This window comes from Geotrypetes seraphini, chromosome 15 (assembly GCF_902459505.1).
Source record: "Geotrypetes seraphini chromosome 15, aGeoSer1.1, whole genome shotgun sequence".
NCBI classification, from domain to species: domain Eukaryota; kingdom Metazoa; phylum Chordata; class Amphibia; order Gymnophiona; family Dermophiidae; genus Geotrypetes; species Geotrypetes seraphini.
The window spans coordinates 37,180,861-37,194,198 of NC_047098.1; the positions used below are offsets into that span (position 1 = coordinate 37,180,861).

General features: G+C 46.0%; 1 protein-coding gene across 12 annotated transcripts in view; it reads right to left on the reverse strand.

Moving 5' to 3' along the window:
• Positions 1–13,338, reverse strand: part of NCOR1 (nuclear receptor corepressor 1) — a 509,406-nt gene that overhangs the window by 211,792 nt on the left and 284,276 nt on the right. For all 12 annotated transcript variants that reach the window (XM_033922034.1, XM_033922033.1, XM_033922035.1 and 9 more), the window contains 2 exons: positions 9,676–9,815; positions 3,139–3,265 (listed from right to left, as the gene is read on the reverse strand). In XM_033922034.1, the coding sequence (XP_033777925.1) occupies positions 3,139–3,265; positions 9,676–9,815 (267 nt within the window). The remainder of the gene's footprint in view (positions 1–3,138; positions 3,266–9,675; positions 9,816–13,338) is intronic.

The window sequence follows — 13,338 nt, forward strand, 5'->3', positions numbered from 1 at the left end:
GCGCGCGTTATACGTGGTTTTTACGTACCGCACATACCCTTGCGCGTTATACGCATGAGCGCTTTGTACAAAATTTTTTTTTTACATAGTCCCCCCCCCCCCCGCAGGACCGCTCGCACCCCCACCCCGAAGGACCGCTCGCACGCACCCCCACCCCGAAGGACTGCTCACACGCACTCCCACCCGCACCCGCACCCCCACCCTGAAGGACCGCTCGCACCCCCACAGCCTCCCGACCCCCCCCCATCGTGTAGAAGCTCCTACCGGTGTCCTGCTGCTTCCTCTTGGCGGTCCCGACACCCAACACGATCGGGGCAAGAGGGAGCTCAAGCCCTCTTGCCCCAGCCAACCACGGCACCCCCGACAAGATCGGGGCAAGAGGGAGCTCAAGCCTCTTGCCCCCCCGACTCCCCGACACGATCGGGGCAAAATGGAGCCCAAGCCCTCTTGCCCCGCCGACTCCCCAACTCCCCGACAATATCGGGCCAGGAGGGAGCCCAAGTCCTCCTGGCCCCGACGACCCCCCCCCCCCGCTAGTTGTTCGGGCCAGGAGGGAGCCCAAACCTTCCTGGCCACGGCGACCCCCTACCCCCACCCCGCACTACATTACGGGCAGGAGGGATCCCAGGCCCTCCTGCCCTCGACGCAAACCCCCCTCCCCCCAACGACCGCCCCCCCCCAAAGAACCTCCGACCACCCTCCCAGCAGACCCGCGACCCCCCTGGCCAACCCCCACAACACCCCCACCCCCCTTCCCTGTACCTTTGTGTAGTTGGCCGGACAAACGGGAGTCAAACTCGCCTGTCCGGCAGGCAGCCAACGACGGAATGAGGCCGGATTGGCCCATCCGTCCCAAAGCTCCGCCTACTGGTGGGGCCTAAGGCGCCTGGGCCAATCAGAATAGGCCCGGGAGCCTTAGGTTCCACCTGGGGGCGGGGCCTGAGGCACATGGGCCCAACCCGACCATGTGCCCAAGGCCCCGTCCCCAGGAGGGACCTAAGGCTTTCGGGCCTATTCTGATTGGCCCAGGCGCCTTAGGCCCCACCAGTAGGCGGAGCTGTGGGACGGATGGGCCAATCCGGCCTCATTCCATTGTTGGCTGCCTGCCGGACAGGCGGGTTTTGCTCCCGTCTGTCCGGCCAACTACACAAAGGTATGGGGAAGGGGGGTGGGGGGGGCGTGGGGGGCGCGGGTCGGCTGGGAGGGCGGGCGGAGGTTCTTGGGGGGGCGGGCGGTGGGGGGAGGGGGGTTTGCGTCGAGGGCAGGAGGGCCTAGGATCCCTCCTGCCCGTAATGTAGTGCGGAGTGGGGGTAGGGGGGTCGCCGTAGCCAGGAGGGTTTGGGCTCCCTTCTGGCCCGAACAACTAGCGGGGGGGGGGGGGGTCGCCAGGGCCAGGAGGACTTGGGCTCCCTCCTGGCCCGATATTGTCGGGGAGTTGGCGGGACAAGAGGGCTTGGGCTCCCTTTTGCCCCGATCGTGTCGGGGAGTCGGTGGGGAAAGAGGGCTTGAGCTCCCTCTTGCCCCGATCGTGTCGGGGGTGCCGCAGTTGGCTGGGGCAAGAGGGCTTGAGCTCCCTCTTGCCCCGATCGTGTCGTGGAGTCGGGACCGCCAAGAGGAAGCAGCAGGACACCGGTAGGAGCTTCTACATGATGAGGGGGTCGGGAGGCTGTGGGGGTGCGAGCGGTCCTTCAGGGTGGGGGTGCGGGTGGGAGTGCGTGCGAGCGGTCCTTCGGGGTGGGGGTGCGTGTGCGTGCGAGCGGTCCTTCGGGGTGGGGGTGAAAACGGTCCTGCGGGGGGGGTGAATCGGACGTCGGGGGGGGCATCAGGCTTTCAGGGTGGGGACAGGACTTCAAGGGGGAGAGGAGAGTCGGGGCGGGCGAAAGGAGAGTCGAGGTGGCCAGAGGAGAGTCGGGGCGGGCGAAAGGAGAGTCGGGCAGCATGCGCGGTATATAAAAATTTCTGTACATAAATTTGTGTTTTTCGCGTGCTATACCCGTGTGCGCGTTTTACACGGGTGCGCGTTATCTACGTGAAAATACGGTAACCTTAAATCACTAACACTTTTTTCCTTCTGCAGATACAAAATGCCCTCCACAGCAAGGTTGCTCTCCAGATCCAGATCAAAAGTTTATCAAGATAGGCTTCTTACTGCCTAATGTTAAACAGACTGGAGAAAGATCAAAATGTCTTTAAATGTATTGACTCAACATTTTCCAAACCACATTTCCAAGTTTTAAAAGGTCCCACATTAGTTATACACTATCTAGATTTAAAATAATTACAATGTTTAGCCAGACAACTAAAATCAAACCATTGGCCAAATCCCATGACTCACAGTTTATGAATTCTGCTGGATACAGCTCTATATAAGGCTTATGGAAATGAACAATAACTAACCATCAGTTACTAGCTGTTAAAGGCAACACATCAGGGAAGTATAAACTGCACAGAGCCTGCCCCCAGGAATCTGTCAAGTAAAACTTCTGCTGACTGGCAGCTAATCAGATGAGTCCATTTTATTGTAGAATTATTTAGTATTTATTAATTTTGGTATGAATTCTTATTTATATTAAAAAAAAATGCTGAACTCTGTTTTCTCTAAAAGTAGCAGCTTTTTGGAAGACTATTTCCTGAAGCATAAATTAAAATAGGCCAATGAATTAAGATGTTAGACCACACTTCTTGAGGGTAATTTTATAAAACTTTTTCCCACATGTACAACCTATTTTAAACACAGAAAAGGTATTTTATAAAATTGTGGACAATTGCATATGCACACTAAAAACAAGCACATGAAAAGCATGTGCCTACTTTTATACACTGTCTGTAGGTAGTAAATGGCGAAGTGGTAGAGTCACAAAGCACATGCATATTTTATAGAATAGGTATGTACACAGAAAGCACATAATGTAAGTGTGCCTGTCCTATCATTCATTGTAGTTCTTTTTACCTATTTTTAAATTTTAACTGTACATTGTCTCAGTTTGGCCCTGGCCAAGATTAGCGATTCATCAAGTTTTAAATAAACAAAGGCCTACATTGCCTTTATAAAATCAACTTAAAATAAGTGCTTTTATGCCCCCCAAATACAGCAAATTGCACTGAGGTCTAGGCATGAGAACTCAGTTTAATGATTACCTTCACTGTCTTCTGGATTTTCCTCTTCATTAGATGCTTCATTTTCTTCATCTTCCTGGGCAGACACAGTTGAAGCCACACTTTCACACTGAGAGACAGTCCGTTCCTCTCTTGGTCGTCGGGAAGACTATGGAAAAAAAGGATCAATTACTTTGGTGCATTTTTCCATCATTTTGCTTCTAGCATGGGCAAAGTTAATTGCTTCCAGTAGCGTGTGCTCAAATGCAAAAGATTTGGTCAATAAGATGAAAATAATCCACTGCAACCACTTCAAGGAAACAACAGAGGTCATTTCAGAATAGCTGTAATGGCATATGCTTATAAATACCAATATTACAATGCTGTTATTTACATGTGTAGATACCTATTTTACTATATAAATGTCTCCTCTACAACCCTTATAGTAGGCTCACACTTATCTCAATCTTTCTTGGTATTCACCGACCCTCAGAGGTACCACCGTGATACTCAAATTTTTTTTTCACTGTATCCGGCTTCACGCACCCTATCTTCACCGGGTCACACTTATACATAAATTTTTTTAATATTTTAGCAACCATTTTTTAGTACTTAGCTTTTAATTTTTAGTGGTCAGCTTGTAGGGACATTTATGCCGACATGTTTCACCCAGCAGGTTTTTCAAGGCTCATATCCCTAGATGTTAAACAGATAATATAAGCCTTAATTTAAGTAGCCATATCTAAAAATATCAACACAAACAAAAAGTTACAATTTACATTCTAACTTCTTACCTAAACTAGCTTATCAGACCACCCAGTATTGTAAACAAATATGGCCGTGGCGTTTTCACTCCTACTATTTATATCTCCCGCTACAGCTGATGGTGACGTCATATTCGACGGAACCGTTCTCACTCTTACTATTTATATCTCCCGCTACAGCTGATGGTGACGTCATATTCGACAGAACCGTTCTCACTCTTACTATTTATATCTCCCGCTACAGCTGATGGTGACGTCATATTCGACAGAACCGTTCTCACTCTTACTATTTATATCTCCCGCTACAGCTAATGGTGGCCATCTTTGTTTACAATACTGAGTGGTCTGATAAGCCGGCGAAAGCTAGTTTAGGTAAGAAGTTAGAATGTAAATTGTAACTTTTTGTATGTGCTGTTGATATTTTTATATATGGCTACTTAAATTAAGGCTTATATTATCTGTTTAACATCTAGGGATATGAGCCTTGAAAAAACCCGCTGGGTGAAACATGTCGGCATAAATGTCCCTACAAGCTGACCACTAAAGATTAAAAGCTAAGTACTAAAAAATGGTTGCTAAAATGTTTTAAAATATTTTAAAAAATTTATGTATAAGTGTGACCTGGTGAAGATATGGTGCGTGAAGGTGGATACAGTGAAAAAAGTTTGAGTATCATGGTGGCACCTCTGAAAGTCGGTGAATACCAAGAAAGATTGAGATAAGTGTGAGCCTACTATAAGGGATGTAGAGGAGACATCCTTTTCTTATTTATATAGTTATCATTTTGCTTGCACAAAAGTTTATAATATAATTTTATAGTGCAATCCTTCAATTTATTATACTAGATGCCTATTTTACAACAGCATTATACATATATTATAAAAAAAAATATCCCTCTTGGCATTTACAATTGCTCTGATGCATGCATACGTGTCAATCTGCTACTTGCTCATTTAGCCCTTGGCTCTCTATTACGGGGTAATTGTGCTTAATTCAATGGTATCTAATACAGAATGACATGGGACAGATTTGTCCCCGTAGGAACTCAATTTCCCCGTCATATCCCGGCAATTTCTTGTACCATTATTGTAAGCTCTGCCTTAACCACTCAAACCTCGAACACATGATTTTAAAGTGTTTGAGGCTTGTGAAGATAAGGACAGAGTTTACAGGAATGGGGCAGGGACAGGAAAAGAATTCATTGGAATGGGACGGGAATAAGTTCCTGCGGAGATGGGGAAAAGTTTGTACCCTTGTCATTCTCTAGTATCTATTACTACTGTTTACAATCATTCTTCTCCTTAAATGTCTCCTCTTTTACATACAGTCTTGTGAATTCCTACACATGTATTTACCAGCACTTACATGTGTAAAGGCTATGGCTGCTGTCTTATTTATTTACTTATTTAGAGACATGAAGTTTTATGAAACTGATGCTCTTACCAGATGGGGCTGCAAATAAATAAGTATGTAACAGCATCTTCAGCAGAGACATTTGACAAAATGGGGCTTACCATCACTCTAGTACGCGAGGCTTGTACAGGTCGATGTTTGGGCTGGGGCAGTAACAGCTGTGTTATCACGAGGGCTTGAGCTGCTTGTGTCTGCAGCATGTTAGCCAACTTTCCTTTTAGAATCTACTTTATCTGCTCTCGCAGAGATCACTGGTACCATAGTGGTCAGTACAGTAGGTACCACAGGGTGTCTAGGCTTTGGTGATCTCGATGATGAGGCTTGCCTTTGAGAAGACAAAGCCTGTACAGAAGGAGAGTGTGCCTCAGTGCACTAACACTTAGAGCGCATTGATGGTGTTGACACTTGTGAGGATGCCAATGCATGCCTGGATGGAGAAGCATGCTTGTGCTTCTTAGCCTTTTTGACTGCTGACCCCGATGGCAAGCATGACAACACTGAGCACAGTGTTGATGTTGGTACCATTTTCGATGCCAAAGGTGTCTTATGCATATCGGCATTGGAAGTTGTAGACATTCTGGGTGCTGTTGATGTTCCCAATACCCTCAAAGCCGATGGAAAAAGTTTGCCAATTTGGAGCTGTCTAGCCTTCAGTGATCTTTTATGAAGTACTAGTATTTTAGCCCGTTACATTAACAGGTGCTAGAATATATGTCTGTCTGTCTTTCTTTCTGTGTCTCTCTCCCTCCCGCTGTCTTTCTTTCTGTCTGGCTCTCTCCCTGGCCCCCTTTGTCTGTCTGTCTGTCTTTCTGTGTCTCTCTCTGCCCCTGTGCCTTTCTTCTTTTTTTTCTGTCTCCCTTCCTCTCGCTGTCTGGCTTTCTTTCTATCTATCTGTCCCTCTCCCCCCCCCACTTCCCTGTGCAACAGCCACAGCAGCATTCCCTCCCCCTCCATGTCCCTGTGCAGCAGCATTCCCTATCCCTGTGCAGTAGCATTCCCTCCCCCTCCACTACTTCCCTGTACAGCAGCATTTAGATCCCCCCTTCCCTGTGCAGCAGCCACAGCATTCCCACCCACCACACCCCACTTCCCTGTGCAGCAGCAGCGTTTCCCTTACTATCCCTTTCCCTTCCCTCGGTCTTGCCTGCTCCCTTAATCTCTTGCCGCCCCCACCCTTCCCTTCTCGCGGTCCAACAAACCTGCCGATTCCAGCAGCATGTGCAGCACTCTACACACGCTGCTTCGGGGCCTTTTACTGCCCTGATTTACTCTGGCACGTCCCTGATGACATCATCAGAGATGCGGCAGAGCAAATCAGGGCAGTAAAAGGCTCTGAAGCAGCATGTGTAGAGTGATGCACACGCTGCTGGAATCAGCTGGTTTGGAGTCGGGACCGGGGCATCCCTTCACGCTGGAGTGTTTTGGATTTCCCTTCCCACCCCGTGAGGTGTCGCCGCGGCTCCTCTTGATCCCGCCAGCGTCGGAACATAAGAACTGCCATCTCCGGATCAGATCCATGGTCCATCGAGTCCGGCGATCCGCACACGCGGAGGCCCAGTCAGGTATACACCTGATGTAGTTTTAGTCACCCATATCCCTCTATGCCTCTCGTAAGGAGATGTGCATCTAATTTGCCTTTGAATCCTAGCACAGTGGATTCCTTAATAACCTCCTTTGGGAGAGCATTCCAGGCGTCTACCACTCGCTGCGTGAAGCAGAACTTCCTGACATTTGTCCTGGACTTGTCCCCCCTTAGCTACAAACCATGTCCTCTTGTCCGTGTCACGTTGGACAATGTAAATAATTTATTTTCCTGCTCTATTTTATCGATGCCTTTCAGTATTTTGAACGTATCGATCATGTCCCCTCGTAGCCTCCTCTTCTCAAGGGAGAACAGTCCCAGTTTCTTGAGTCGTTCCTCATATTCCAAGTTCTCCATACCTCTTATTAGCTTCGTTGCTCGTCTCTGTACCCTCTCCAACAGTTTTATATCCTTCTTTAGGTTGGGAGACCAATGTTGGACACAGTATTCCAAGTGTGGTCTGACCATTGCTCTATAAAGCGGCATTATGACTTTCTTCGATCTACTCGTGATTCCTTTCTTTATCATGCCTAACATTCTGTTTGCTTTCTTTGCCGCTGCCGCGCATTATGCCGATGGCTTCAGGGTCCTATCTATCAGTACACCTAGGTCCTTTTCTTGTTCGCTCTTACCCAGAGTTGCGCCTGACATTCTATACTCGTGTTCCTTATTCTTACTACCTAAATGCATTACTTTGCATTTCTCCACGTTGAACTTCATCTGCCATTGCTCTGCCCATTTCTCTAACTGATACAAGTCGCTCTGGAGTTCCTCGCTATCCTCCTGCCTGGCATAGCTTTGTGTCGTCTGCAAACTTAATGATCTCACTGGATATTCCGTCTTCCAAGTCATTGATATAAATATTAAATAGGATCGGCCCAAATACCGAGCCCTGGGGCACACCACTAGTCACTTTCTCCCAGTCTGAGAACTTCCCATTTATGCCCACTCTCTGCTTTCTGTTTTCCAGCCATTTGCCTATCCACCTTTGTATATCTCCCTCTATTCCATGGCTTTGTAGTTTCCTGAGAAGTCTTTCATGTGGAACTTTGTCGAACGCTTTCTGGAAGTCCAAATATATTATGTCCACCGGCATTCCACTATCAATTTGCTTGTTCACGGTCTCAAAAAATTGAAGTAAATTTGTTAAACTTGATTTCCCTTTCCTGAACCCATGTTGACTGGGTTTCAGCAAGTCGTGTGTATCTAAGTGCCGGACTATGCTATCCTTGATCAGTGCTTCGACCATCTTTCCAGGGACAGACGTAAGGCTCACAGGTCTGTAGTTGCCCGGTTCTCCTCTTGATCCTTTTTTGAAAATTGGCGTGCCGTTCGCTATCTTCCAGTCGTCTGGTATCTGTCCAGTTCTGATTGTCAGATTGGCAAGTTTTTGCAATAACTCTCTGATTTCAACCTTCAATTCCTTTAAGACTCTCGGGTGAATTCCATCCGGTCCAGGGGATTTGTCACTTTTAAGTTTGCCTTCTCCGACACTGGTGCGGCTGGTGAGAGGAGCCGACACGGAGAGCAGAGAGTCCAGCGCTGGCGTCCAGTCCTGCCGGCGAGTGGTAGGTGCTGGGAAGTAAGGCTGGGGACTCACGTATGCGCACTCCTACGGCCACAGACCTATGGTTCATGGAAGCACGCAGATAGGAGTGCGCATGCGCGAGGTAGGGTTTTATTATATAGGATAGAGCAGTGCATATGCAAAAATGGACAGTGGAGAATGACATGGGGACAAATTTTTCCTCGTCCCAGCAGGAACTAATTTTCCCATCCCAGTGAGTTTTTTTCCTGCCCCATTCCTGCAAGCTCGGTTCTTATCTACACAAGTCTCAAACTTTTTATAAAATCATAAGTGTCCGAGGCTTGTGTTGTTAAGACAGAGCTTACAGGAATGGGGCAGGGATGGGGACAGTGACAGAACTCGTGGGGAGTTCCTGCAAGGATGGGGAAAAATCTGTCCCGGTGTCATTCTCTAATGGACAGTAAGCAGGACCAAGACACTGAAGACACCAATTATGTGGATTAATAACTGATATGGTCCTGTTGCACCGAGTGCACTGCTTAAAACCACTAGACAGCTTTGATATAGAGGAAAACAACGCAGATGCAAAATTGAAAAACTCAATGGTCCTGGGAGGTCGAGTAGTTCAGTGACCAAAAACAATTTGATGCTTCTGGCCTGAAAACTGGCTTGTTCGAGGCCAAAGTCCCAAAAACGAAAATTAGAAAAAATTAAAATTCTTTGAATAAGGAAGAATAAAATGAGAAACGAAATGAAATACTGAAGAAAATAAACAAGGGAAGGCACAAAAAACTAGAATTTGATGCGCTTTTGACTAACTCCAAAGAACATAGCTTCTCAGCTCCTCTGAAAACTGAGAACTGATGGTCCCATGAGTCGATGTCAGGGGGAAGGCACCAGCGCAAGGCGCGGTACAGGAGTCTCAAGACTTAATTTTTTTTTTTTTTTTTAAAGTGACAGTACACTTTTGCACTGGTCATACCGAGGTCTGTGGATGACATCACCCACATGTGAGAATATTCTGCTTGCTTGTCCTAGAATAAATAATATGTGAGGAAACATCTGCAGCAAATGTTTATTAGAACAAATGAACGTAAAGGGAAATAAGACCTGCTGCAATACTGAGCACCAGAAATTATTTGAAAATAGGGCATACATATGAGAGTCACTTTTCCATGGAGCTTACAATCTAGTTAAGACATACAGGCAAAGACACAGAGGCTTCAGTAGATACCTTCCTTCATCTGTAAATCTTAGGTATATAAAACAAGACTTGATGTTTTGTCTCTCACCTTCTGTTTGTGCTGCTGAAGGAGATTGTCCAAATTATGTCGTCTCTTATAGTTAAAGTAGAAATTTTTACATTGTGCCTCACTTTTTGTTCCCACCATCTTGGCAATTGCTGCCCAGTTGCGACCATGCTCTACTAACCCTGTCAGAAAACAAACATGAAAGCTAAAACAAAGTTCATTGCTGATCAGTCAGATAAGTCAAACTGCAGAAAGAAATGCTGCTGTGAATGCATTTACACACCAACAGCAAAGTGCAACAATTTCTAACCCAAAAGAAATAAATAGTTAGCCCCTTTCCTCCAACACACACACACATACACAAAAGTCAAGACAAAACTAAAGGACTGAAAAGCTGTGACTTCTAAAATATTACTCTTTTAGGGGATGGGGAGAGAACTGGAAAAATGCTTGGAGTCAGAGTGAGGTGAAGGTGAGATTCCAGAGATTAATTCTATTTTTAGAGAAGACACATCACCAAAAAGAACATGGCATTATTTTACTAGTTTGTTAGTTAGCAGCATTCCTGCTACCAGTTATGTGACTAGATGCTGAAGGATGTGAGCTACAGCGTAATTGGACGACAACACATTGGAGCACTATAGCTGTAACACCTAGGAAAGAAAGCACAATGCACTTTGGTAGTCTCTGTTAAGGAGATGAGGCCAATAAGACTTAGAGCTTGGGCCTTTTCAGTGGTGGTTTCAGAATTGTGAAATCGGCTTCTGGAGGAGTTAAGGCTACAGCAGAATTAAAAACCTCTCTCTTTAGCTGTAAGAGGGGAGAAAGCTATCTTTTTCTGGTTTATGTTTTTTTTATAAGTTTTTAATTGGGTTCAACTGCAACAATAAAACAATTAAAATCACATATATAAATAGAGTGATATCTTCAATCTTCATGTGTACATACCGCATGTTATTCCTGCCTCCCCCCATCTCCAACCTGTCCGCGAGAGTCATTTGAGATGTGTCACATTCTACTTATTCATTTCCTCATCATCTAGAGCAGAGGTGTCAAACTCAATCACATAAGGGACTGAAATCTAAAACACAGGCTAAGCTGCGGGCCAAATTTTTTTATTAAGAGTCTTAATAGGAGGATTCTGGGTTAAATGTACCATTGATCTGACCCAGTATGGCTCTTCTTATGTTCTCATGTTCCTCATTGCGATCTCCATTGACCACTACTCTCTGTCATCTTCCACTCAACCAGTTCCTAACTCAATCCGTCACTTTGGGGCCCATCCCGAGGGCACTCAGTTTATTTATTAGACATCTGTGTGGAATACCATCAAAGGCTTTGCTAAAATCAATCTAAATACACCACATCTAGCGCATGCAGTACACCACTAGAGAAATAGAAACAAATGAATTTCTTCCTGAACAGTGTAAAATATAGATAGCAGATGTGAATTTTCAAAAAACTAACACATTTCAATCACTGAATTTAAAAGAAAATAATTTTTCTACCTTTGTTGTCTGGTGATTTTATTTTGGAATCATCTTTTCCCAGTCTCTGGCTGCACTTCCTTTTGTCTGTGCTCTTAACTCTGAAGACCTTCTTATCCATTTGCTGATTTTCTCTCCTTCACTTTTTGCCCTACATCCATCTTTGGCATTAACCTTTAACATTCAACTTTCTTCCATTTTTCTGCTTCTTACTCAATCTATTTTTCCATGTCTTCCCCTCCTCTCTATATAGGTGCACCATCTCCTCCCTCCTTTTCCCCTATTCCCATGAATCCTAAACAATATTTTTTCCATCTCATTTCCCTTCCCCACTCCTCCCATCCCTGTGCACCATCTCCCCCCTCTCTCTCTCCCTCCTGTGTTCTGATATCTCTGTTTTCTCCCTTCCTATAGTCTGGCATGTTTTTTCTCTCTTTCCCACAGTTTGGCATCTCTATCCTTTCCCCTACTGTGGTCTGGAATCTCTCTCTTCTCCTTCCCTCCCTCTTTTTGTGGTCTGACATCTCTCTCCTTCCATTCTCCTTCCCCTAATCTTGTATCACTCTTCTCCTTCCCACAGTCTGGTATATCTCTCTCACCTTCTTCCCTTCTCTTTCCCGTGGTCCATTTCCTTCCTTCCCTTCTCCCCTCTTCCTGTGGTCTGCTCTCTCTCCTCTCATTGCAGCCTATCATATCTCTTTCTCCTCTCCTCCCCTTCCATCCCTGCTCTGCACCATTGCTCACTATCTTTCTCTCTCTCCCTTCTGTTTCCAGCACCATAAGTTCTTCACCTTCCACTCTCTCCCACCCCATCCTCCCCCCCATTATACTTAAGAAGCTGGTTCAGGGGCTTCCTGGCCTAGCATTTCTTCCCCTTTCTATCCACGCTGGTCTGACGTCGTCCTCACCTTCAGTCTTACAGACAAATCCATTTTTGTTGCAGGGGACCACCGCATGTGGCCCTCTTTCTGTGCTTTCCTTCTACTGCAGTCAGTTCCCAATGATGCAACTTCCTGTTTCTGCCTAGATGAATCGTGGCAAAAGGAAAGCACAGAGAGGAGCTGCAAGTAGCAGTTGAGAATCAATGCCAGGAATGGCAGCCTCAACTAACAAAAATGGATGTATCTGCAAGACCAGGAGAGAAAGATGTCAGATCGGTACAGCTAGAAGGGAGTGGACATGCTGACCCACTAGGGGCCCCCCCAGAGCCTCAGGGCCAGGGCAGCTGCCCTGTTTGCTACCCACTAACGCCGGTCCTATGCTGTGACACAGTCACCAAGAGCCACATAAAACGTCCAGGCGGGCTGGATTCAGCCTTGTGTTTGACATGTAATCTAGAGCTTATTCTCTACTCCATATGCTTCTGTCCTTTTTTGTGCTCAAATATATTGGTCCGTATTCCTCAGGCATCCTGGATGCTGTGCAGGAGCAAAGGATTATACCATGTGAAGTGCCACATTTCACCTCAGATGAATTTTGGAAAAAGCAGCTCAGACCCATTATTTTCTCTGTCACATCAGTTTTGCCCAAGAGACAGGCTCTGAGACCCCAGAAGCCTAGGAAAACAAAGTTTAAAGCCAGACCTTCTTTCACTAGGAGAGGGAAGGGAAGAAACTCAAGTCAGTTCAAAGCTAGGGAGAGACAATTAACTGTCACACCTGAGCCTGGGGGGGAGCGAGGAAAGCAATGAGTTCCTCTGGGACCACATACAATATAGTCTCTGCCCAAAGGGGAGTTTTGGCTTCAGAGATGTGCCAGAATTTCTCCAGGACTGCCTGCGAACTTGGGATGCTACTACAGAGAAGATCACGAACTGGTAGCCAAGTCCCAAACAAGCCTGAGGAGGATGAGAAGCTGTCTGAACAAATGGACTTAAGTCAGATATTTTATTTGCTTATACATCTATTGCTGGCTCCAGGGTTCTTTCCAGACCCTGTTGGGAAGGTTGTATTTCATTCTAACAGTTACAACTGTATAGGAGGGGAGTACACAGAGACCAGGAATCATAGAAAGTTTCTTTTATTGGAAAAACAGCATTCTATGTTAATGAAAGTACAGGACATCTTACATCTATCTTCCTTCATTAGTGTTAAGTTACAAAATGGCCATGGCATCTTTTCTATATAAAAGCTGTCACATGATCCTAACTTCCAACCAGATCACAGGAGAACCAATCAAGTTCTTCATTCAATTCTCTTGGGGCTACTGTTTAATTCAA